This window comes from Cupressus sempervirens, chromosome 6 (assembly GCF_028749045.1).
Source record: "Cupressus sempervirens isolate cs-2001-9-10 chromosome 6, ASM2874904v1, whole genome shotgun sequence".
Classification (NCBI taxonomy): domain Eukaryota; kingdom Viridiplantae; phylum Streptophyta; class Pinopsida; order Cupressales; family Cupressaceae; genus Cupressus; species Cupressus sempervirens.
Genome location: NC_143123.1, coordinates 302,507,960 through 302,533,470, shown reverse-complemented (window position 1 = coordinate 302,533,470; position 25,511 = coordinate 302,507,960). Strand labels below are relative to the sequence as shown.

Genomic DNA, 25,511 nt, shown 5'->3' with positions numbered 1-25,511 from the left:
ACACTTAGAGCAATATGATTCTGGTTTAATGGTAAACTGAAAACCACATTAATCCAAAATTCACTTTTTTAACAACTACTAAAATAGATCCCCTAATACATTCTAAACAAGAGCAACTTAATGCTTGCAAAGATAATCAAGAGCATACTGCCTTACAACATAGATAAAAGATACATATTTTGTAACTAGAAAGAGTTTTCAATTTTTTAGTTTTACCCATTTTAGGTTTAAGTAGAATTTTCAGTTTTGAAAACTAAGTGTTGAAGTATGAAAAATATGCAAGTAACAGTTTCAGTTCACCTAGTTTCAAGTTTTCAGTTTGAAAGAGATACACATGATAGTCCAAAATTTTCGTTTTGTTGAAATAGTTAACAACTAGTGGCATTCAAATATACCCAGAGCTCTCAATGTTGAAACTCAGGCTCTGATACCAAATGTAATATCCCGCCAAGGGATTCAAAGAATTAACCTAAATTTAGCAAATAATTTTTTTTTTTAATTTTAAAAATATGAAAGATAAACCATTCATAACATTCACGGAAGCAATAGTAACATCCAACTGAAAGTAAACATAACATAACATAACAGATTACATTCTTTAAGGATCCCTTAACGTTGAATCACATCTAAATTAACTATTCATCTAACATCCCATCCTTATGAAATAACAATGATACATCCAATGTTCATAAATTACATTTTCAGATTGCTCAATCATCCAGTGTACATGTCACAAGGTATGAAAGGCTTAAAAGAATAAAGCATCCATGTAAATAAAGTACATCATCATCCAATATTAATCCATGATGCAATAACATAAATGAAATCACAAACCATACATGATACATCATCACAAACATAAATAACTAAGTGCATGGTTCCTCCCAACCGTTAATAACATCATTAGACCATCGTGGATCCTAGCCATCCCTCCATGCGTAACATTCCAAAGCACCGAAGAGATCATCGGTATAAATATAGCAGGAATGTCACTCCTAAAACATCCTACTAACATACAAAGTAAAGCATAAGATATCATCATCTGACATATGCAAATCATCAATGTAAGAAACATACCAGTAAATACATCCATCATAAGGTATATCATCTATCATAATGATCCAAGAACATAATGAAGATAAATACCAACCAAGAATGCATCAGCCATGGTGTCTCAGATGGATCTCAAATGATAAGAGTGAAAAATACACTATCACCCGACCGCGTGGTACCTAAGTGGTCCACTCCCACCGTGCTGAGGAGATAATCTCAAGTCTCAAATAGGCTATCAAAATCACATAGCACAAATCTCTAATAGTCAAGGAATCCTAAAAGTATACTACTCAAAGGTTCCAACACACACAAAATCGACATCTAATTCCCAGAGGCACAACAATGACATATAGGAAACCTACTCTGCAAGCGGGAAAGTGTCATTGCATTTATCACGTACAAGTTATCCTAACAGTTAGCTAAACTCCATGGGTCCAAACTGATCTCATGCGGCCACTAGTATCCTCTCATATTGACGAGGCATACTACGGAATGCACGGTCGCAACCATGCGTTCTCACTACTCCTATCCTAGCCTGTACAAGCACTCAAGGCATGGGCGAGAACCAAAACAATTATCTTTTAAAGTTCATTTGATCCCCATTTAGTGTGTAAATGTTATCACTTATTAACAAAACTTACAATGAGTTACCTTGGCAGCCACTTAGGGCCCCGGCCCCCATTGCAAGCCACTTCCCGACACTACAAGTAGATTACCTACCCTAAGCTCATGGAATCATAAATCACCACAGTCCTGTACAAGCGACTGAAAAGAAAATCCAAAAGATAATCCATAAAAAGAATCATCAAATATCCATGATAAAAGCATCAAATATCCATAATAAGAATCATCAAATCACCAAGATAAGAATCATCAAATCTCCATGAGCATCTGAAAAGCATCCATAGAAAATCATGACCACAATAGTTCTCTATTGGCAACTGAAGGCATCACTGACAATCATAAGTATCCATTGGTTCTCAATAACCAAAATATATCTCAAAATAAATCACCATATCCATTGGTTCTCAACAAGCAATCAAGAATATCTCAAAATCATACTGATTGAAGACTCCAAAATGGTTGAGTCAAACATGTCACAACATGACATCATCAATAAATCAACATTTCAGTTCCATCATGGCGACTATAAAATAAACCAAGGATAACTGATCGATGACTCAAAAATGATTAGCTCAAGTGTCTCATACACATACATCTCAGCTTCACACATAAAGACTGATGAACAATAACAATCAAGAAATACAAACATTTCATAGAGCATACGATCACATTACCATGGTTGGGCTTATAAAGATCGAGACCAAATAAGATCAACATGCCAACACATCTCATAACCCCTGAGCCTCTAGTAACAACCTAAGATTGGTCAATACTAGTCAACCCAAAACTCAAAATAAGAAGCATATAGAATACACGATGCAAACACATGTTTTGGTTTACTAAATTCACATAGTTGAATAATGTGTAGAGGTTTCCTGTTTTCTATTTGCAAGTATACTTTCAAGTGTTTTAAGTTTCATCATTTGACCTACAAGTCAACCCATTTATTCCTTGATAGCATTATCCTTCTATTATTAAGAATTACATTCTAAGAATAACATAAGGATAAATATTTACTCATTAAATCATTTGCTTTATTTGCTAAGATCCATAGTACTAATTGGATAACATAATCAAAGGATCATTATTCATTCATAAAAGAACCAATTATCAATATTCGAATAAGAAGATTATAACTTCATTAAAATGATCAATTAACATAGGTACACCATCCATGACCTATTACATTCTAATAGTTTTCAATTAGAAACTTAATTAAGTATTATTAAAGTTTGATTCTTTTAATTTAATCATTATCATCGTTGACAACCATATAATATCTAAGGTCATAAGACTTATCAACTTCAATATAGATAATCTACAATCTTGTTAAAAGAAATATATCAAATAAATCTTTATTACATAACTTCATTATTAATTAAATCTAATTAACTCTCATTAATTGATTTAATTAATAATTGCATAACCATAGCAATGTTTTAATTAATGTCAGTTGACTAATAACTAACTAGAATTCTGTAAGTTAAAAGTCAACTATAATCTAGTACACAAATATTCATATTCATAGTTCAATAATAATAACCTGTTAATATTTAATAACAAGCTATATTGGGAATCTTATTAATAAATCTATAATGACCACATTCGTCACTCTGCAACAATGTTCCCATTTATATTTTAATAATAACAAGTTATAATAAATCTCCAATACTAAGTATTATTATCTCAAATAAGTTTCTCCTATGTACGTTGATTCAGTTAATTGATACTCATCCAAATTATTAACTAATTCAATTTGATTAATATCTTTTACAGTACTTCAATCATTAATTAATCTCCTCTAGATTAACTCTGATCGTATTAATTGATAACTATTTAAACTATTATTTATTAATAGTTTGTTAGACCCAACAAACATTAATAAATAATAAACTCATCAAAACTATTATTAATCGATCTAGAGAACTTTACACAAGCTTCATTAGCTAACTCTTAATACCATTAAGGTATATCAATAATTTAGTTAATAATATATAACATATTAATAATATCATAGCAATTCAAATTATAACAATGTTATAACAGTGACTCCATGTCAATTAAATCTTAATCCATTATCATTAAAGTCTCCTCATTTAAAAACGTAATATAAAATTACCATCTCTAAATTATTTAATATATATTAAATAGTATTTAATATATATTATAAAAAGTTCACTATATAAACTATATTAAAATCTCTTTTCTTTTAATTTCTCTCATTTAAAAAATCCATTTACTTAGATTGACTAATAATTAATTACACTTCTTCTACTATTAACTAATCTTAATTAAATTTGATTTAATTAGATTAGATAATAAACCATATAAAACTAATGCATATTAATAAGATTCTAATAAGAAAATATTATAATAATATCTTTAATTTATTTCATGCTTTGATATATATTATTTTTGTGAAGTTTAAGCATAAAGAACTCTTGGTTATGGGAAATGGAGAAATATCTATCCTTGAATAAAACAATTTCAGTACGACGGCCATATCTCCCTAATGAACCGTTGGATCGGGCTGAAATTGAAATATGTTGGAGAGGGCCAAGTTGCGCCAATTTTGACCGGAGCGATCGAATAAATGCAGTCACGATAAAAAGTTATGAATGACTGAGTTCGGGTCTATCCAAGAGACAACAACAGGTTAATTTGTGATGAATTAAGAATTTTCTCTTAAAAGGTAATTGTTCTCTAAATTTATCCAATAATTTCACTAATGGATTTGGCCATAAATCTTGAAACCATTTTTAAATCTATTTCAATTTAATTTTAATTCGAACCCAAACCCGTTTAGATCTAATTTCTTCCTTAATTGGATCTAGGGTTTTTCTATTTTTTTCTTTGCAACCATACATATCTAGATTCCAATTTAGTTGTAGATTCAATCACAAAGAGTATTCAGACACATAACAAACATGATAAAGATAGGAAGAGAAATAGTGCAAAGAGAATATGTGAATATCACGAGTGCATCTGGACACTGATGCTAATCTGTCATGCCTCAGAAGTCCATAGAAAATCCCTTCCTTCTCCACCATTCGCAATTCCTCCAAGATCTAAGCCAACCGAAAACCTCCAAATGACTAGAAGTGCTAGAAGAAGCATAGAAGCATGTAGAAAATATATGAGCATGTAGAAGCATATAACCTTCTCAATGAATGTAAGCTTTGAAGCTTCCATTTTAGCTTGAAGCTTGTAGCTTCCATTAAGCTTTTATTTAAGCTTGTCCAAACACACTAGGAGAGCCTCTATTTAAAGGCCTCTAAGATGCATCTAGAGTGCCTCTAGAGACAACTAGAAGATAAGCATGACAACCAAGCATGGGTCTTCTCCAACCTTCTAGATAAGTCTTAAGATTGTAGACAGGATGTGCTCAAATCAAATACTAACTCCTAAGTGTAGACAACTAGTGCATTCTTAGAGTGCAAACTCTAGTGCTGTCTACATGACAACTCTCGAGAATTTGCCAACTCCTATGTGAGCAAGTATTAAAATAATGCACATTAATTAATTTAATATTTACTTTTACTCTTTTCAATTTTATTTATTTATTTATTAAATCTCATGCACTAACTTTAATATCTCCACTTTTCAATCTTAATATATTTATATTTTAATCACATGAGATTTAGAATCTTTTAATAATTTAAATATATTTTCCACTTTTAAATTTTATTTTCCAAAACTTAATTGCTAAAATATTTATTAGCTTTGATAATAATATTATTTAGTCATTTATTTAAAAATGAGCTCCAAATATATTATTATTAAAATAAATATTGTCACATTCCAAATTTAAACCTTTAACTTTTATTTTCAAATTTAATTATTTTATTTAATTAATTAAATAAAATAAATATTAAATACCATATTAATTTTTCATTTAATTAAACCATTAATTAAATCTTTTAATTAGGCTTAATTAATAGAAAATACATCAAAGACTCATAAGGTAAAATTATGAAAACCCATCATAGCCAAAATATTTACAAAATCAAATCAAAAGTTTAAATCACGAATTACATCATCTGACGCATTCGGAGGGTACTCAACTTAGATACTTGTCCTAATTTTCCAATTAGAACAAATGGCTTAAAGGGTTGAGATTTGGACTTGAGAATTTATCTCCCCTCTCTTATCATTGAGATAATATGATAGGGTATGCTCATCCTAGCAATTCAGGGAAGTCGATACCTGATACCTGCAACTTGCATAAAAATCACGCATGTACAAGCACAATATATACTAAACTAAATAGGCAATGGCAGGAAGTGGTGCATCGTGTAGATCCCGACTAGCAAGTGACTACGACTCCCTTCCTTAACCATATCAAACACGCCATACAAAAGCAAACATACAAAGCAAACACGCACACCATACACATGCAAGTATGGGGTAAGTATCCATAAGAAAACACATATGATAATAAATCATCTTACTAATCATCATTAATAACTGCAAATACTGAAAATAATCATCATGCATACATGAAATGCAAAATCTAAGTAATCTCATCACATAATAAACTGAACCCATAACACAATATTTGATAGTCTCAAAACAATGCTGCTAACCAACAACATAAAACTAGTTCTAAAAGAGTTCAACAATGATAACAAAATGCAATCTAGGGGCAGGCACTACATATTTCATAGGTTGTCTCTAGTTCCTCCACATCTTTATATTCAGGGTATGACAAGGTGCTCACTAGAGCATCCATTGTGGCCACGTGTATCTCCTCCTCTTTCAACTATTTGACACCAAGTTGGCGAGTAGGTTCAACATATTTTTCCTCTACATGGGTCAAGTGTTATAGTTCTCCCTAGAGAACTTAGGTGCATCTCTTTTAAACATCTTGATCTTTTCCTCAAGCTATTAAACTCTCATCTCATGACGACCTAGGCTCTAATACCAATTTTTGGTCCCAACCACATGTCAGTATACTTGGGGGGTTGAATCAATATACTCACTACATTAAACTTTTTACTTCAAATCACACTCTTCACTTATCTTTGGGTTAGTGCAACCTATAACTCAACTGGTCAGGGTTAAACAAAAACACATCACATAAAAATAACAACACATAACATAGTATTTATTTCGTGGAAACCCATCTAGGGTAAAAATCACAGTGTGTGAGTCAATCCTCACAAATCTGGACTCTTATAAAGTGCACCTAATCAAGAGCTTATCCCTGTTAGAAGATTACAACAACACTGTGAAGTGCCACCTTGTTAGGTGATTTGTATGAGACCTATTAAGATCTTGCCCTTTTAAGAGTAGCCTGGTTAGAGGGCTTTGGAACACAAGATAATGTGTCACCTTGTTAAGGGATTCATACAAAGACCCTGTTAGGGTCTACCCTATACAAGATTTGCTATTGTAAAGGTAAGTAAACAACAACAAAAATGATCTAATAATTTTGCTACTAACTTAGCTTGATGTAGATCCTTTGTCAACTCTTTTTGACCAGTCTATAACTCTGTTATGCCCTTTCTCGGCTTTGCTACTTCATTCATTGATCACTTACATGCTTCTCTTTCTCTTCTTGTGCACACAAAACTCTTTGTGATGTTAAGGCATACTCTCCTTTTCTCAACACAATCACTCCTTGAAGATGATATCTCTAATCACTCTTCTTCAATCTTTGAGATTCCACCCTAGCTCAACTCTCTTGGCTCTTTGACTAGTCACTTAGCAATCTAACCCTTCCTCTTTCCATTATGTCTCCTTCTATACTATTCTCTTAGCTTCACTTAGAAGCCTCAAACTGCGAATTCAAATTTTAAATTCTCACCCCTACTACTAGCATGGTTTCCCGTTGCAGTAGTGTGCCACTCCTGTTAGATGCACCATGTTGGTATGAGAGTCACGGGTGTCATGTGTGCTTGGTGGTTTGCTTTCCAATGAGAAGAATTCAAATTCAAATTCTTCCAACTATTCCTCGATCTATCCACATCATCATTAAATGTGACGTTTAGTGCACTTGTTACCCTGCATAACTGGAGAGTCACAGGTTTCTTGCTTCATGCATGTCTTGCTAACCTGACCTCTCCAACTCATTGATCTTTCTGCATTTCCTTTGGCTGAAGCATACTGCACTTAGCTTGTTTCGTCTAAGTGGATAACCTATGCCATCACCTCTATTGGGCGTACACATCTTCTCTTTTTTGATCATCCTTTTTTGATAGGTTTGCACATAATTATATGCTTTGCAAGTTGTCCTCTTCTATCGATCTTTCGTTAGTGTTAACATCAATGACAACACCCTTGATCATAGAGTCTACTGGTCTGGCGTAGTGGTCAACCTCCAAGACACTTGTGCCAACAATCTACGACTCTATCCAACCCTTCCTTTTTTACTTGCATGATCACAAGTCAACCTGTTGCAAATAGAATCATCTAGAACCCATAATAAACCCCATATGCCTTAGTTAGTTTACAACAATCATTAAATGCAAATAGGAGAAAGAACAAAGACCCCAAATGGGTTCTCACACATCCCATGATCGATCCACATCACAATCACACACTACGCATGTTAAATGCACCAAGTCGGACGATCAAATCTCCATGAACATCCAGTCGATGAGCCAAACCACCGGGTGTCAACAACAACCATTGAGCACACCAAGTATCACCAAACATATTGAGCAAACATGTCTACTAGCTCCCACAAGCATCACCACGCTCCTTCAATCTTCAAGTCCCTTTAACAAACCTATAACTAAGAACTACCACAAAATGCTCTTGCATCAAATATTAATTATATATATTTTTAATCAATTATTTGTTAAATTAATATATAATAATTTGAATCAATTATTTACAATATTTTTCATATCCAGCAAATTTAAAATTGGAACTATTTAGATACTTACAATATGACTACGCCGTTGCACAAAATACCACTAGTCAAACAACTCTGCACTACAGTTTTATAGAAGATACTGCTATATGCCAACCCAGTGAATCAATGAGGCACTCCCGGCGTGCTGCATCTTAAAAATTCCTGTCCTGTCATCTTCGGGTAAATGCTCCTCTTGGGGGAATTCTACTCCCCGAATAAGCTGTGAAGATCTAATCACTAAAGCTTGGAATGGCTTTTCGAAGAATTTCTCCTTTACACTTACGTCGCTTCTTCTACGCATCTCTTATTTCTTCAAATTCAGCTACACCTGTTAAGCGAACGCTAGAAACGCCTTGTCTCCTTTGTTGGTTCAAGATTTCCAATACTCCTCCCAATTTCCATCCAACGATGCAATTTTTCTGTTCACCAGCTAGCGATTCGAGCATGTCTCACGGCGCACCCGAAGCAGTGAAAGAGCGAGAAGTGAAAGAAGAGAAAGAAGAGGAAGAAGAAGGAGGAGATGAAGATGAAGATGAAGATAAGGAGGGCGGGGAGTATGTGAATGCGGAAACAGGGGAAAGAGGAGGACCCAGAGGACCGGAGCCTACCAGGTATGGAGATTGGGAGAAAGGCGGCCGCTGCTCCGATTTTTGATCAGGTAAATGATTTCGTACGAATTCAAACTTTCGCTTCAATTTCTTTTGGGACAAGGGTTTTGTTTTCTGACATGGAGATTTGGTAAATTCAAAGTTTTGTTTGATTTTTCAAGTATTTTGGAGAAAACTTCGTGGCATACTTTTTGTCAATGTGCAAGAGAACTCTCCGAAATCCTGTATTCCTGAATTTGATCATCCTCTGTGATCTCTATCAAAGTTTTGGTAATTGTTTCCCTAAATTCTTGATTGCTAGCTTGTTTAGTGGCGAGTGGCGTGAGAGGGTCTAGCGCTTACGCTGTATTCTTTTGGTCTGTGTACTTCATTTGCTCCCTAGAGAAATCTTTAATCTTCCGTGCCAAGACAACGCCTCAGATAGCGAATTTATCAGTAAATTTTGTCCAATCAGAAGGTTTAATGTTAAGTTTCCTGATATTTTAATGGAATGCTTGAATTGGCAGGATGCAGTGTTGAAATCCGTGTTTTATCTCCAGTTTCTATGCAGCTCTAATATTTCCTGATAAAGTTTCAGGTTTTGCTCTTTTGGGATGAGTTCTTGAGTCTAGGGTTGAATTCAAGAATTATTTTCTCTTTTGTGCTTCAAGGTTTCTATGAGTTAACGGAGATTGATTACTCTAGGGGTTAGGGTCTTAGTTGATTCCATAAAATTTTGGTTAATCATTAGATCTAATATTATATCCCAGTCTTTAAACCGAGTGCCATTGGTAGTTATGCAAGTCAAAGAATCTTGAAAGGGCATATGCTTGGATTCGATAAATATTTCCAAACCTAAGGATCTAAAAATAGATGATAAGTAACTGCCACTTAATTTTGAGTTTTTTTAAACATGTAAAAATCATATGCTCACACACATATACATACACACATATTATAATGATTCTTAATAATGTATGTTCTGCAAGATTTTATGTTTCTCATAAGAAGTAAATTATGCAGATGGATTCTCGAGGTAGAATTAATTATTTTTATATTCTGTAATCGCCTCATAAATAATGGCACTTCAATAGATTTACATCTTGATGTTTAACTGTTTTTCTCTATGCAAAGTATTCAAATGATATAAATAAAAATGCTAATATCGATTACAATCATGTTAAAAGTTTCATTACTGACTTGGAAAAGAATAACTATCCTAATACGGATCAGATTGGAATGTGAGCATATTTTGGCCTTGATTTGTGTTTGGGCTTCTGATACATTTCTGGGTTTACTCAGGCTATTGCCTAAGAGCTGAACATACGGAGAACTTGGGCACCCAGACAGTACCCTAGGCAAACCTAGGGATGTACCCGAACTAGATCATAATCGAGGCTGAACCAGGATCAGAACCCAGATTTACCAGGAAGAACCTGATAATTTAGCTTTCACAGATGACTATTACACTATTTAGGATAGTTATGATTGTATGACCATGGATGAATGCATATGTTACCCCTGGTTTCCGGGATTGGGCAATGGGGAAATGAGTTTTGAGGATGAATTTGTTTTTTTCCATTTTAGGGGATGGTGGGATGGAGGGGATGACTATATAAAAAATAGGGAAAATTTAAAATATATAGGAAACTCTTAAATTTCAAATATATTCATATAATAACATTGATAGATCTAAAATATTTCATCATAGACATATACGTTATACATAGCGAGTTGCAATTTGAAATGAGAGTTCAAATTTCAATTTTATATATTCATACTTGTATAATTCATTGAATCTGGAATCACTATTAATTATGCATGAATAACGAATATCAAAATGCCCAATGGCTACAAGTTTCAATAAAATGTAAATATTCATATCATACTATCATTGCGTCAATTATTTTTTATGTCAAAGGTCTAAAAAGACTTAAAGACAGTCAGAACTCAAAAGTAAACAAAGACCGTATGTTGCTGCCCCTAATTTTCATCAAAATCAGTGTCACTAACACTGTTAGCCTCAGCCTCAAGCTCAAAGGTTGCATCATCTGACCCAATCCCTACTAATCCCTCCCATGCTTCGTCCTCATCAACTTGGGTTGTGTCTTTGGGATTAATATCCCAACATAAAGCTGAACTCTGTCAGCACTTTGCAGTTTGACAATCTGTATGTCTCAGAGCACTATGCATAGCCACTAACTTCTTCACTTGTGTAGAGGTAAGCCTATTCCTCTTGATGAAGTGGATAAAGCCATACATAGATCAATTCTTTTTTGTAGTAGAGGAACTGGCAATTTGTGAGAGGAGGTGAATGGCAATTGTCCTCAACTCTAGTGCACTGATCCATTTCATTGCTAGCATCCAATAGAATTGTTTCTGTGCCACTACTGCTCTATCCATCTTTGCCTTTGATGTGCTAAGTTTGGATGATCAAGATTTGAGAAGGCAACCCGTTGTTCACAAAGCATACTGGACTGCCTGGGTGAATACATCTTTTGAATGGCTTTTATCAACCCATGTCTCATTTGTCATCATTAGAAGGAGGGGACCTTCCAGATTCAGGTTCTTACCATTTTGGATTTAGAGCAAATGCTTTCATATGGAGTGGAGTGTTCATAATATTCCACCACCGCATGACAATGGGCTTAATATACTGCTCATATAAGTTCGATTGGTTATCCTTAGCCAAAATTACTTACATCTTTTGAACCATGCTGTCAAAAGACTCATATATCTCTCCAAGATTAGTAGAGTACGTATCAACATGTCTGATACAACAGCGGAGATGATGTTGCAAACATATTTGCAATGTGCCAAAAAAATAAAATCAAGTAAGAATAAAAATAAAGATTATCAATGTCAATGTTAATTGACAACTAGTAAACTCTGAAACTTAGAAAGATTCAACAATAAAATAAAAATCAGATTTTTTTAATTAAATCTGAAAATTAGCAATGTCTTACCTCACAGTGGACCACTAATTGTCATCAAGGATCTTTTGCTTGATGACTTTCCTTCAACAATGTTTGCATTAGGCCAGCTATTTCACATTGAATTCACCACCAATTGTAGAGCATCATGGATCTCAATCATCCTCTATAACAAAGTGAAGTAATTGACATATCTTATCTCTATAGGTTTGAAAAATTCCTTCTTTAAAAAAGCCCTGATAAGAGCAATTGATTTGTAGTGGTTGCAAATGAACATTTGAATATTTCTAGCTTGTGTCATCACTTCATTTATCCAATCTAAGTTTGTATGTCCTTGAGTGCATTCTTCAATGCATGAACACAACATGGAGTACAAAAGATGTGCTTGTATGCACCCTCCACCATCAGGCCAATCAAATTGCCTACACAGTGAATCAATGACCGCCTAAACAACATTTGAGGCCCAACCTTCCAACCTTCTAAATGCCTCTCTCAAGGTGCCATACTGAAAGTCTACATCCTTGTGTTTCCTTGAGCAATCAATGGCTCTAAGAAAATAAGAGCCAGCTGTACATGTGACTGTGATTTTGGTGAGTGGCTGATGTCTAATGACAGTCCACCCATCCATCGCAATATAACAATTAGTCCTCATTTAAGTTTGCCTTATCTCCTCCATCACCAAATTCACCTTAGAATATGTTTTATCATAGAGGGTATGTGTAGTTTATGATCTCCTAGGGGTAACAATAGCTATATCCTTGACCATTTTTTCAGAGTAAGAAGAATGGGCCACATGAAATGGGATGGCATAGGCGTCTAAAAAATCTGCAGTCGAAGTTTGTCAATTTTTGTACCTGCACATTGAACATATTTGAAACTAACCTTGGCTGCCCACTATCATAACCTTCATCTTTCCTTTTTTGGCATCCACTCTATGAATAACACTACCACTACCTACACTGGATATTTCTCTTGACCAATTCCTCTTTTTTCAGGAATGATTTTCCTACAACTCACATTCCAATTTAACAAAAAGTGCCTTATGGCTACAGTAATACCGGTGACCCTGGAATTGACATAAGAACAAGACCAGGGGCAGCAGTTTACTTGTTATATTTTGTGAAACAAAAACAGAAACCCAAAGTCTCTTGCACTTGTCTCGAATGAAGATTCAAGCAGAATAATGAGTAAGGCACAATGTCTCTTATTGGATACCCTCAAATTCAATAACAACACTTACAATTGAAGCCCAAAGTCTTCAACTCTAAGTGATTACAACCACTACTATATATTACAATTTGTCCTCCTGCAACACAAACTCTTCAAAAGTTCAAATTGGCTCTGAATGCAATAAGCAGCTCAAAGTCTGCACGATTCAATTCAAATCCCTCTTGATTAAGGCTCCAAAACTCACAATCAATATCCTGAAAATGTCGTCACATAACAACTTAGATCAACACAAAGTTTGAAAGCAAGTTGCCTTTTTTATTGAAAGAAATCTGATTCACATTCAAGCACAAAGTTTTAGAGTGCACAATACAAATTGGCAGAATTTTCTTGCCTTGCCAAAAGATGATTATTTACAATGAGCTCTCTCCTCTATATAGAAAAATAGGAGAGAGAAAGGTGAGGGAAAAAGTGGAACAACCTCAACCACTTTGTCTTATCTCTAATTAACTACATTGACTTTATATAAAGTTGCATGCCTAATGCGATTGCAACTTAACTACATGAGCTGGTTTTACAGGTGCATGTTATCCAGTACTTACAACATAGATGCTCTTTACATGTAACTTTTCTACTGCTATTCTACTAAAAGCATATGAAAATCTGATTTGAAGTATTCACATGGTATCAACCAGCTCTCCAAACTTCCACAGGGATTTGCATACAACTGAAGCATCTAGTTCACTAGTGTGTTGCGAGATCACTGTAACCTTCCTGAGTATGTTTGCTGCTCCAGATATCTATTTGTTACAAATCTCTATTTGATTTTGCAAATTCTTCAATGAATACTTCCAGCTTGCAGATGTATCCAGTATACTGATGTTGAAGTCGTCCACTTCAAGCTAAAAGTGGATGGCCTTTGTGAACTTTGTGAGAACAACTTCTTGATTCTTAAGTTCATGATCTTTGTAAATGTGTATAGGATCTTTAATAGAGATTCTAATTTCTCTAATTACTGTTGCTTAATTGAAGATATCAGAAATGTCTGATATATAAATCTCAGATTGGATGTCTAATATATAAATCTCAGACTAAATGTCTGATGTCTGATTCAATGTATGAGATTAGACAGTTTTGATTTGATTTGTTATTGCTGTATATAACCATCAGACAAAGTATATGGATCAGACAAAGTATGTTGATCAAAGCGTATTATATTTGAGGTTGTGAGATCTCCCGATGTAAACAGAGTATTGCCGATTGTAATTGATATCAGTCTCCATCGAGCGATCATATATTTATGAGAGAGGCAAGAGTCATGTGGCGTAGGGTCATGTCCCTATGGGGACATGAGACTTTAATATAGCCGACAATCATGCTATAACATACACCTAATATAAACACATACCTGATGGTTATCGAGGATTAATATTGACTTGGCTTGAATATGAAATATGAATCGGGTGTACAGATTAACCATCGATAATATCACTTACGAATATCTCTTTCGATATATATATATATATATATATATATATATATATATATATATATATATATATATATATATATATATATATATATATATATATATATATATATACACACAAAGAGAGAGAGAGAGAGAGAGAGAGAGAGAGAGAGAGAGAGATACTTCTCCAGGAAGCCTATATATTTAACAATCTTCAGTGATGATTTTGCATGATAGCCCTCTGAATGCCTCTCTAATCTTGCTTTCTTGGTTAGTTATCTTGGCTACTGCTGCTTTTGCATCTTTGACAAGTCCTTGTAGAACTTTCTCTTTGTTGGTCATTGCATGTGCGCAATCATGGTACATTTCAATAGACGTGATGGCTTCGTACTCACACAAGACATCCAAATCAATCTCCATCATGTTGTTCCAAGCACCAAGATTACATCTAGCAACTAGAGTTGATGATCGAGCGACTTGAGGATGTCATTCAATCTAGCAGTAGTCTCTTTCCCTTTTGCTGGTGTAACTTCTTTTGACATTGCTAAATGGTGTGCTTGTGCAACTTTCACATGAAAGTTCCTTAGTGTATGAACATTGTCATATGAAGGGTCTATAGCAAACTTGGGTGTGTAAAAACACAGGTTTGAGCAAGTTATGCATAGGGAAATAATATGGAATGGTTAGGGATAGCGAATGAGCGAATGGGTCAAGCTTAGAATGACTAAAAAATTACTATAATAGCCAAAAAAAGGGATTTTTGGAGTGGGTTGCATATGTGGACAGCGAGTTTTAAAATGTACTAAAGTGTAATGAAATGGAAACATAACATACTTTAATAGGTGTAAGTCATACTATTTATCCGACAAGCATGTGGGAAATTTTTCTTCATCCATAGGACAGCCATATGGAGGTTCATAGAATGCGTATTGGTGGGACTTGCACTTGCATTCTCATGAGGGGTAAAGAGGGACTTGCTTCCATATTATAACGAGAGTTTATCCCCAACTGCGTATGCAAGTAAATGGGACTTTGCATATGCAACTTGAAGAAGAAGACGAAAGAAAAAGAGGAAGCAACTTGACATATACAAAACAAATGCAAATCTGAAAATGGAAATGATGAGAGTTGCATACACAACATAACAAATATATACAACAAATACCTTATGAATATTAACGAGGATTCATACCTTTTTATCAAGAAGCAAGAGAAGTCGTTTTATGCACTTGGGAAAAATTTGAAAATGCAATCAAAGAGATTTCTTGGATTTAGAAAGATTGCAAAATGAAGCATTAAATAGACTTTGAATCTTGACTCGATCCTTGCAAGAGATGAGTCAAAATTCGTAGTTTGCTAAGTGTAGGAAGTTAGAGCAAAAAATTGCATCCTTTTAGCAATCGTTTTGACCAAGCAATGTGCAACATGCAAAGAATTTGGAAAACGACATCCAAAGCATATCAAGTGATTTGAAAGACTTGAATGCACGCTAAGAAGGATAGGAAATGCTTTCAAACTTACCTTGATTCAATCATTTGCTGTTATAATGGTGCAAATTGCTCAAAACTAGGGTGTATTTAAGCAAAAACGTGCTCTAGATGGATTGAGAAATGAAGAAAACACTCAACAAACTCCATTTTTGAGTAGTCCAATGTGTTATTTGGGTGATTTTAGGCAAAAACGACCCTTAGATCATTAAAATGACCATACAATGCTCAAGATATGAGCATTTGAAAGCTGAAAAACTCGTTTTTGGAGTAAAACACCCAAAAAAGTGAAGTTTTGAGAAAAAATATGTGTTTTTGGGCTACAAATCACCATTTTTGGGTGTTTGATAAAAAAAGTCTCATGTTATGAAGTAAAAACACACTTTTTGGTTGCATTTGCATGTGAAGAATGTGCTCAAAAACCCTCTGAATGCAAGCTGCAAATTAAAAACGAGATTTCCTTGTGCAAATGCATATATTATAATGGATGCAATGTGCTTGAAAATTGCCACTTTGCCTTGGTGGGGTTTTAAAATATGAAAACACATTTTAAAATGCATGTAGTTGGGTCAAAAAATGCCACTTTGGCTTAGGCTAAGTGAAATTTATTTCTAAATATTACATGCACATGCAATTGGGTCCAAAATCGCCACCTAATGCATTTATATGTTATTGAAACACGTCCTTTAACTTAAAAAGTCCATTAAGTAGCAATTTTAAAAGATGTATATGTAATGGGTTAGAAAATCTCCATTTAAATGCATTAATATAATTAAATAAACTTATACATGCAACAACATATGTAAATGGGTTAGATTTTCCCACTTGCATTAATTAAATAAGTTTAAAATATGTAAATACACATTAAAAACCTACTTATCACATTAAAACGTGTTATTGCATATAAAAAGTCCATTTGAATTAATGCAGGGACTTATAATTTATTGGGAGTGGATTTTTATGAAGTATTTTGCATGTGGATATATGCAATATGAAATAAAAATAAAAATCCCACTCTACACACTTAAGTTGTCTCATGTAATTATATTTAATATCTAACTATAGTTTTCAATAAAGTAACATGACCAATTAAAATAGTCTAGAAATAAGCTATTCTCATAAAACATAAAAAATTATGGTCAAATCAATTCAAAATGAGTTCAAATTGTAAAATGGATCACAAAATCCACTTTAAATATATAATATACTAAGTTGCCGATTCGGGTTCGGGGACGGGTTCGGGTTCGGGGTTCGGTTCGTGGGTTCGGGCAATTTTTTTTTCCCCATTTGGGTTCGTGGGTGGGTTCGTTAGTGTGTGTATATATATATATATATATATATATATATATATATATGCAAAAAAAATATAAACTCATATAGTTGTAAAAGTAAAACTAAGTCATTCCATAGTATGACTATATCAATGTTACTTGATTATTGATCAATGCCAAATGTCAAAGATAAACATTAAATACTCACTCATTAATCTATGCTAATGTTGTAAATAAAATCATACATTGAATTACTAAAATGCAAAATGGAATTTCAAAACATAGACTACTTCATCAGATTGATAGATAATAAATTATGACTTAATAAAGTTTGAAACTGTGAAACATAGTGATAAATCATAAATGACTCAATGAGTCAATGACAAATGTTTAAACATAGTTTATCAAAGATGCAAATGCCCTTCAAGGGTCAAATGGGTCATCAAAATATGAGGGATCAATGGCTTCATCCTCATCTATATCATTGACATTTTCCACATCATTGGAACCCAAACCGGTTCCACTAGCCCCAGATGCAGCCACATCCTCCTCCTCGTCCTCCTCAACATCTAGCAAGGCAATTCTAGATATATCTTGGACAGTCATATCCAAGTTAGAAGTCTCAGGTAGTACATCCCACAACTTCTCTGGTCCCTTCTTATATCCTGGATCCTTGCGTGATAAGAGGCGCCAGTTGTTGTGAATAAATACCAAGTCCTCTGCTTTCTTTGAACCCAACCGGTTACGCTTCACTGAGTGGATAAAGGAGTATGTACTCCAATTCCGCTCAGCAGCAGAAGAGCTTGCAACCTAGAGAGACAACCAACAAATTTTAAAAAATTAGCTAAGTAATTTTACAATACAATAGGAATTTAAGAGTGCTAATTCGACAAGCTAAGTAGCCATAAGAAAAGGAAAAAAAAATTAAATACATACTTGTGACAAGATCTTAATGGCAAGAGGTTGGAGGTACAGGTAACTTTCCCCATGTAAGTACCACCATCCAATGGCATCCAATTTACTTTGGTCATTGATTGCATCAGGCTCTGCATTTTTGCTTGAGACAAAATCAACAAACTCTCTCCTAACATTTGATGCCACATCAGGATCACTAAAGAGCCTGTTAAGTGCCCTCTTATACCCAGCAGCAACTTCAGGATCTCTATATGGTGCCACTCTACCAGGAATCGCAAGTATCTCACTGCTATAATATCTAGGAGAAAGTGCATATGCCAAGAGGTGCAAAGGTGTAGTCATCTTGTTCCAACGATGTAGAACAATTTTCTCCACCTTAGTGTACAAGGTATCAGGATCCTGCTCTCTCCTCTGAATGACCTGGGATGTCAAATGATGTACATGTAAGTTATCTTGATGTAGTGTTAATAACTTAATTAAAATCAAAAATCAAAATCTCTCAATAAACAAGGATAAAGTATTGTATAAAAATTTAAACTTACTGATTTCATTCTTTCTAGCATAGAGTCCATGGCATCATATATGTTTCCCAAACAAGGCTCATCCGTGTCGGCATACCGAAGCATAGACATGATGGGCTCGGTGAGTTCTAATGCATATTCCACCCTATTCCAAAAATTATCACTCAAGATCAAATCCTTTACAGTTTTGGCCTTTTCTGTATCAGCTTGCTTCCATCCACCCCATTTGTTGCTAATAACCATTTGACCCAATGCCTCTTTCACCCTCACAAGTCGTCTAAGGACGATTGTGTGTGAAGCAAACCTTGTTTCAGCAACCTATTACCATGTTAATTCAAATTGTAAGTTAATATGATAAGTTGATAACACAAAAATTTAAGAATATGTATTAAATTTTGTAAAGTATGACACAAAAATTAATATGATAAATGAAGCTAAATAAAGTTTAAAATTTACCTTCAATAATTCCAAGCGGGAGAAAGTTCTGAAAATTGCTTGTGACATATGGTGGTTTGTCACAAACATTTGGATCTGCTCACCCTCCTCATACACATTTTTCATCCATTCAATTTGGCTGCCCATTGTTTTCATCACCAAGTTCAAGGTGTGGACAGTGCATGGTGTCCAAAAGATATGCTCATATCGTGCTTCTACCAAAGCACCTGCAGCCTTACAAACTTTAGCATTGTCCGTTATTACTTGGACAACATTGTCAACTCCCACGGACTCTATGGATTCAATGAGAAGTTGGGCAATAAAATTTGCATCCTTTACTTGCCCTTCACAATCAACCGCCTTCAAAAACATTGCCCCCTTGGGGCAAACAGCAATCACATTTATTAAAGGACGGTTTTTGCAATCTTTCCATCCATCAGAGACAATGCTCACCCCCGTTTGGATCCAAGAATCTCTTATTGGTTTGAGGAGGTTTTCTACATTCTTTCTCTCCTTATGCAATATGGTGGTTCTCAACTTTTCATATCCAGGGGATTGGTAACCATGAGGTGCATCATTTATTGCTTTCACCATCTCTCTCCAATAAGGGGATCTCACTAGATTGAATGAAACACCATTTGTAATGAGGCAACGCCCAACCTTTATATCAGCAATTTCTCTCTTGTCATTTTCAAATGCCGTATCTAATGGGCCTCTCTTGCGGGATGCGGGTGTTTCTATTTCATCTTCATCCATAGATGGGGTAGGTAGGAAGGGATGTGGTTTACTAATTGTTTGAGAGGGTGGTGTTGGTGGTATTTGCTTTGACTTATCTTTTTTTACCTTTGACACTAACCTATCAGCCTCTTCTTGTTCTTTTAACATGCCTGCTATTTGAGGAGCTGACAACCCTTTTTTACCTCCCTCTGGGGGCCCCTCACACATGGAAATCCCTTGACCTGGTGGACCTATCAAATGATGTTTAACCCGGAAATAGGAGCTTCTATATTGGTTTTGGCAAAAATTGCATTTCCATATATACCCTCCCCCACCAGCACATTGCTCAATTCTTGTTGTATACTTCCACAAAGGAGAGCCTTTATCAATTTTAAATCTTTGGGATCCCACCCCACCCACTGAACCCTGACTACTCATTCTTGGATTCTTGCAATCTATAAAAACAAATTTAAAAAAATATTTCAAAACTTATACAAAACTTGATAAAAATTTAGAACAATAAATATAAAAAATTTAAAAAACTAAAAACAAACTATGAAAGAAGCAAAAGGAAGGATCAAATGCATACCTGGAACACTCAACACTGATTATTTGAAGGATTTGAAACTCCACAAATAATCTCTACAACCTTCTCTTCAAACTTGCAAAATGGCCACACCAAAATGAGAGAGCAAAATGACAAAGCAAATGAGAGATTAGATGAATGAAATGCATCTAATAGGCCTTACTTTAGGGTTTGGCAAAAAAAATAATGAAAAAAACATTATTTTATTGCTTTTTTGGGCCACTTTTTGGCCCCACCTGCCGCGGGTCCGCCCGGATTCGCCCGGGTCCGCGACCGGTCCGGGCAGGGTCCGCATTTTGGCCTGCGGGTCCTCCCGGGTCCGTGCTTGCACGGACCCGGGAGGACCCGCAGGCCAAAATGCGGACCCTGCCCGGACCGGTCGCGGACCCGGGCTCGGATCCGGACCCGAATGAATCCGGACCCGGACCCGAGCTCCAGGGTGCGAATCCGGTAACTTAGATAATATAGTTTTATATCATGCAATAGCAAAAAAAAAACCCACTTTTATGAGGTTCTTAATAAAAATATGTAGTTGACTTGAAAAACCCCACTTTTTTCTGTATAACTTGAGTTAGACAACTTTGATTTGGACCTAAGTTAGTTGGAATCGAGCGGAATTCCAAGGGTTTTTCACGTTAGGAAACAACAAAAGGAAAAACTATTTACAACACAAAGAAAAAAAAAGAAAAGACATGAAAGTTTACCAAAAATTGAGTGTTTGCAGTGTGAGAAGAAAAACTCTTACCAACAAACAATTGGGATAATCTTGACGGAAAACCTTCAAAAAAACACATAAACAAGACTACACAAAGAACAATTTGGAGATAATGAATTGTTTTCATAATGGCTCATCAATGCGTTAAAACAAAGAGGATGCGCCTACGAGTCCATGAGAAAATTCTGTAGTGTTGCCTCAATTTTGTGATGTCAAAATTGAGGACAACACAAGATCAAGCAAACAATCATCAAATCCACTTTGTTTGTCTTTAATAAGAAAGATTTATTTTGTGGATTATGTTTCAACAAGTTTCTAATATGGAGGATCTCAAGCAAGTACATGAGTCTATTCTACTTCTCGTTCTCCTTGGAATTTGTGATTTAGCGCAAAAACTAAGGCATTTACGAAAGGGGACATTATAGTACTAATGATTAACAACTAGCCTTAATCATGTACTGCTGAATCTGGACAATGAGGTCAGACCCCATTTTTTGGAGGCATTACAACCAATAGATCAAGATCAAAGACAACTTTAGTGGAGAGAAAATGACCTCTCAACCAGTAGAGGAGAGATAGATTTTTACTTTGATTAACCATGATATAAGGGCCTTAACAAATGATTTATAGTGGGAGATCAAAGAAAGCCTATTAGAATATCATAATATTTCTTTTATGGTCATCTTAGATAATCTTTAGGTTATTAGATAGTTTCTATTTGTCTTTAGTTCACATATTGTTTTTTTAATTTTATATAAGGAACTTTAATCTCCTTTGTTTAATACAACAACAATATTGATTTACCATAACATGGTATCAAAGTGGGTCGATGGGATTTCATAAAATTTGGCGATTTTTTAAAGGAAACTTTGAGCCTCTTTTGATTTTGATTATTTTTCATAAATTTGTTTTTCGATTTTTGAAAAAGAAAATTGTTGGAGGTATTTTATAAAATTTGTTGTCTGTCTTCGAATTTTTTTGCTAAAGTCGCAACCTTGGTCAATGGTTTTGATTGCTCAATTTCTTGGTTTGAGCAAAAGTCTCAAACTTTCAAAGGTTGTATGTATTTGCATGTGCTTTTTGTGAGTTGCATGTTCTTGCATGTGTTTTACCATGCAAAGTCTTGTGTTTTTCCATATGAAGGTTTCTTTATTGGGTTTTTAATTTTTTCCTAAAAAATTATTTGGTGGGTTTATAATTTTTTCTTCAAAATTTATCTAGTGGGTTTATAAAATTTTCCTCAAAAATTATTTGTTGGGTTTATAACTTTTCCTTCAAAATTATTTGTTGGGTTTTATCATTTTTCCTAAAAACAAAGCTTTGTATTATTTGAACTGTGTTTCAGATTTTGTTGTTTGATTTTGATCGATTTTTAACCTCAAAAATTGTGTCTAGTCTTTTTTCTCCTAAATTTTTTTGGCTTTTTGTAGTCTATTTTGGGGCATCATGCTCATGTGCAAAGGTTGGAGGGTTTGCCAAATTTTTCTTAAAATCGTGCTAGCTATTCTCAATGTTTGTCTCTATTTTGAAGGAAGAGAAGCTCCATTATCCAACATTAGGTTAGATGTTTTGCAATGATTTCTGGTAAAATGTTTTGCTGATATTGAGAGGGCTATTAGTAAACTCATCACAATGGTAAAGTCAGTGGCAAGCTCTTGTCTCTTGTTGAAAAGCATTTTGAAGAAGGGACACCCTTCTCTGTTTTTTTAGATGGGCTTCTTGGTTATTAAGATTTTGTAAATCCAAGGAAGGTCTCAATAGCAACAAATTGTTTTGGAAGTTGTGACCAAAAGACGACAGTTTGCCAATGACTGTAAAGGGAGAGTATTACAATTTTTTCGAATGGTCATCTCAGTTAATCTATAGTCTATTAGGTACTTTTTATTTTTTATTTTTAGTTCACGATTGTTTCTTTTAGAAACATCTGTCTTCGGTAGAAATTGTGTATTAGCCGATAGGACCCTTCGGAAAGGTTTTTGTATCAACCGATGGGTACCTTTGGGAAAGTTCTTGTTATGTAGCCGATGGGAAAATAGTTTGTAGCGGACATAATGTATCTGGCCGACGGATACCTTCGGGAAGTTCCTCGGAAAGTATTTATAACCCCTTCGGGAAGCATTGTAATCATGGGATCTTATCATGGAAGCATAATGTAATGTTCTGGCATATGCGAATAATAATAAGAAGAGTTCTGCTGTTCGTGTTCGTGTTCATTATCTGTGTGCAATTCTTAATTAACCTATGCGGTAAACATTTGGCACCGTTGCCCGATGAACCTGGTACGCAGGCAGGCGGATATGAATTAAATGCCGAATCAGTTGAACAAAGATAAGAATAAGCTGAAGGAAAAAGATGACATACGCATTGCGCAGGAAAATTTAATTGTGGCTCAGTAGACAGAGCGTCGAAGGAGATTTTAGAAGATTGCTGACGGAAACAAGAGCGCGGAAGGATTGTTGAAGGAGACTCGACAACGGCTTGATTTGGTGAAAGAAGCGAGGGAGGAGTTTCTGAACTTGCATACGCCACGGGAAGAGAATCTTGATGGAAGGAGATCGACTCACACGGCTCGAAGTGCCGAAGGAGCACGAGCGTGGAGTGACCTCTTCGTCCGGGATATACTTCCGGAACGAACAACTTCGGTTGACGAACCCTCTTCTTCACCAAATAGTGCGGAAGCAAAAAACAACGCGGGTGTGCAGAACAGCGCGGGTGTTCAAAACAACGCGAGTGCTCAAAACAGCGCGGGAGTGCAAAACAACGCAGGTACACAACAAAACCCTCAGCATACAGTGATAATGGCAGGTCCGAAGGAAAAGTTGCCTAAATTTGATGAAGTAGCTGATCCCATTCGACATTGTAAAACATGTGAAACCATCTGGAGGGCAAATGGCATAACAGATACAAATGAATGGATCCGACAATTTCCCACTACCCTATGGGGTGTTGCGATTGATTGGTTTACTGATACTAATCCACAAAAGTGAAATAGTTGGGATAACATTAAGGAGTTCATAGCAGAATTTCAACTTCTGCGCGACGATAATGAAATTGTAGTAGAGATATTCAATACCAAACAAAAGAAGAATGAAACAGTACGGGTCTTCGCCAAGAGGTTGAAGGACTTAATCAGTAAAATAGAGAATAAACTGGCAGATGGGCTCCAGAAAAGATGGTTCATTGAAGGCCTTCACCTGAAGCTGCGGAAAAAGATGAAGATCGTGCCACCATCGACATACATTGAAGCGTACAATCGGGCAATGAACCTCGAAAGTGACCAGAAGACAAAGAAGAAGACCAGCTCATCGGATTTAGATGACGATGAGCCTTTAGGAGAAGATAGTAGCGACGATGACGAGGGAAGCAACAAGAAGGTGCATGCCCTCCAGAAGGACATGCTTTGAATGATGAAGGAGTTCAAAAAATGAGCAAGGAGACCAAGGGCAATGACCTATGGTGTACAAAATGCAAGAAAGAAGGCCATACGAAGGGATCATGCCCGAAAGATCAATTTTGTGAGATTTGCCAGATTATGGGACACCCGGTAAAGGAATGCCCTTTCAATTTGAAAACAAGAACACCACAGCAAGTGTTCCTGACACAGGAGGCATCTCCGTCCGAAGGGAACGGGAACACAAGTACAGAAGGTGCCACATCAGGTGGATACAGAAATAACCGGCACGGTCAAAACCACAATGGCAATAACAACAATAGCGGCAACAACAATAATGGCGGAAGGAGTCGAATTCAGTACGATGAAAATGGTCGGCCAATTGTTCAATGCTGCGCATGCAATCTGTGGGGTCACTTCGCTTGAGAGTGCACAACGGTGAACACACCGAAGTTGCTATGCCGATGGTGTGGACTTGGCGATCATGACGATGCTAAGTGCCCGAAGTTCGGAGTCAACTTGATTATTGTCGGGATGGATGAGGAAGAAGTTCTGGCAATCACTCGGAAGCAGGCGAAGCTATACCCTGACCCAGAGGAAGAAAAGAAGAGACTGGAGGAAGCACGGGCAGAGATCCAAAAATCAACACAGGTAGAAATGGCACACTTGAAGGACACGCCAAGTACCTCCGTACGGAACTATGCAGAACAAAACATTGTACGACAAATATTGCAAGCTGAGATACCAGTCAGGATAAATGATCTGTTGCTCACTAT

The 25,511-nt window shown here is 35.5% G+C and overlaps 2 protein-coding genes across 8 annotated transcripts in view; one reads left to right on the top strand and one right to left on the bottom strand.

The window, feature by feature from the left end:
- Positions 1-8,656: 8,656 nt before the first annotated feature.
- Positions 8,657-25,511, top strand: part of LOC149552405 (succinate dehydrogenase assembly factor) — a 31,158-nt gene continuing 14,303 nt past the window's right edge. For 6 of the 7 annotated variants that reach the window (XM_089787955.1, XM_089787954.1, XM_089787953.1 and 3 more), the window contains exon 1: positions 8,657-9,197. In XM_089787955.1, the coding sequence (XP_089644081.1) occupies positions 8,789-9,193 (405 nt within the window). In that variant the 5' untranslated portion in view covers positions 8,657-8,788 and the 3' untranslated portion in view covers positions 9,194-9,197. Of the gene's footprint in view, positions 9,198-9,653; positions 9,672-25,511 lie in introns of those variants that run through there. The other variant, XM_089787956.1, reaches the window with a different exon arrangement.
- LOC149552406 (uncharacterized) lies at positions 17,755-20,552 on the bottom strand. Its single transcript, XM_089787949.1, has 4 exons — positions 19,348-20,552; positions 18,913-19,209; positions 18,392-18,790; positions 17,755-18,265 (listed from the first exon to the last, which is right to left on the bottom strand). Exons 1-4 carry the CDS (start codon positions 20,479-20,481, stop codon positions 17,879-17,881), a joined length of 2,217 nt encoding a protein of 738 aa, XP_089644075.1. The 5' UTR covers positions 20,482-20,552; the 3' UTR covers positions 17,755-17,878.

What these genes read in the sequence shown, in the direction of transcription:
- LOC149552406 (XM_089787949.1), bottom strand. Translation starts at nt 20,481, where the DNA reads ATGAGTAGTCAGGGTTCAGTGGGTGGGGTGGGATCCCAAAGATTTAAA. An exon ending in CCCGCTTGGAATTATTGAAG is followed by an intron (nt 19,210 to 19,347) that starts GTAAATTTTAAA and finishes ACATGGTAATAG; the next exon opens with GTTGCTGAAACAAGGTTTGC. An exon ending in CCATTAAGATCTTGTCACAA is followed by an intron (nt 18,266 to 18,391) that starts GTATGTATTTAA and finishes TTGTCTCTCTAG; the next exon opens with GTTGCAAGCTCTTCTGCTGC.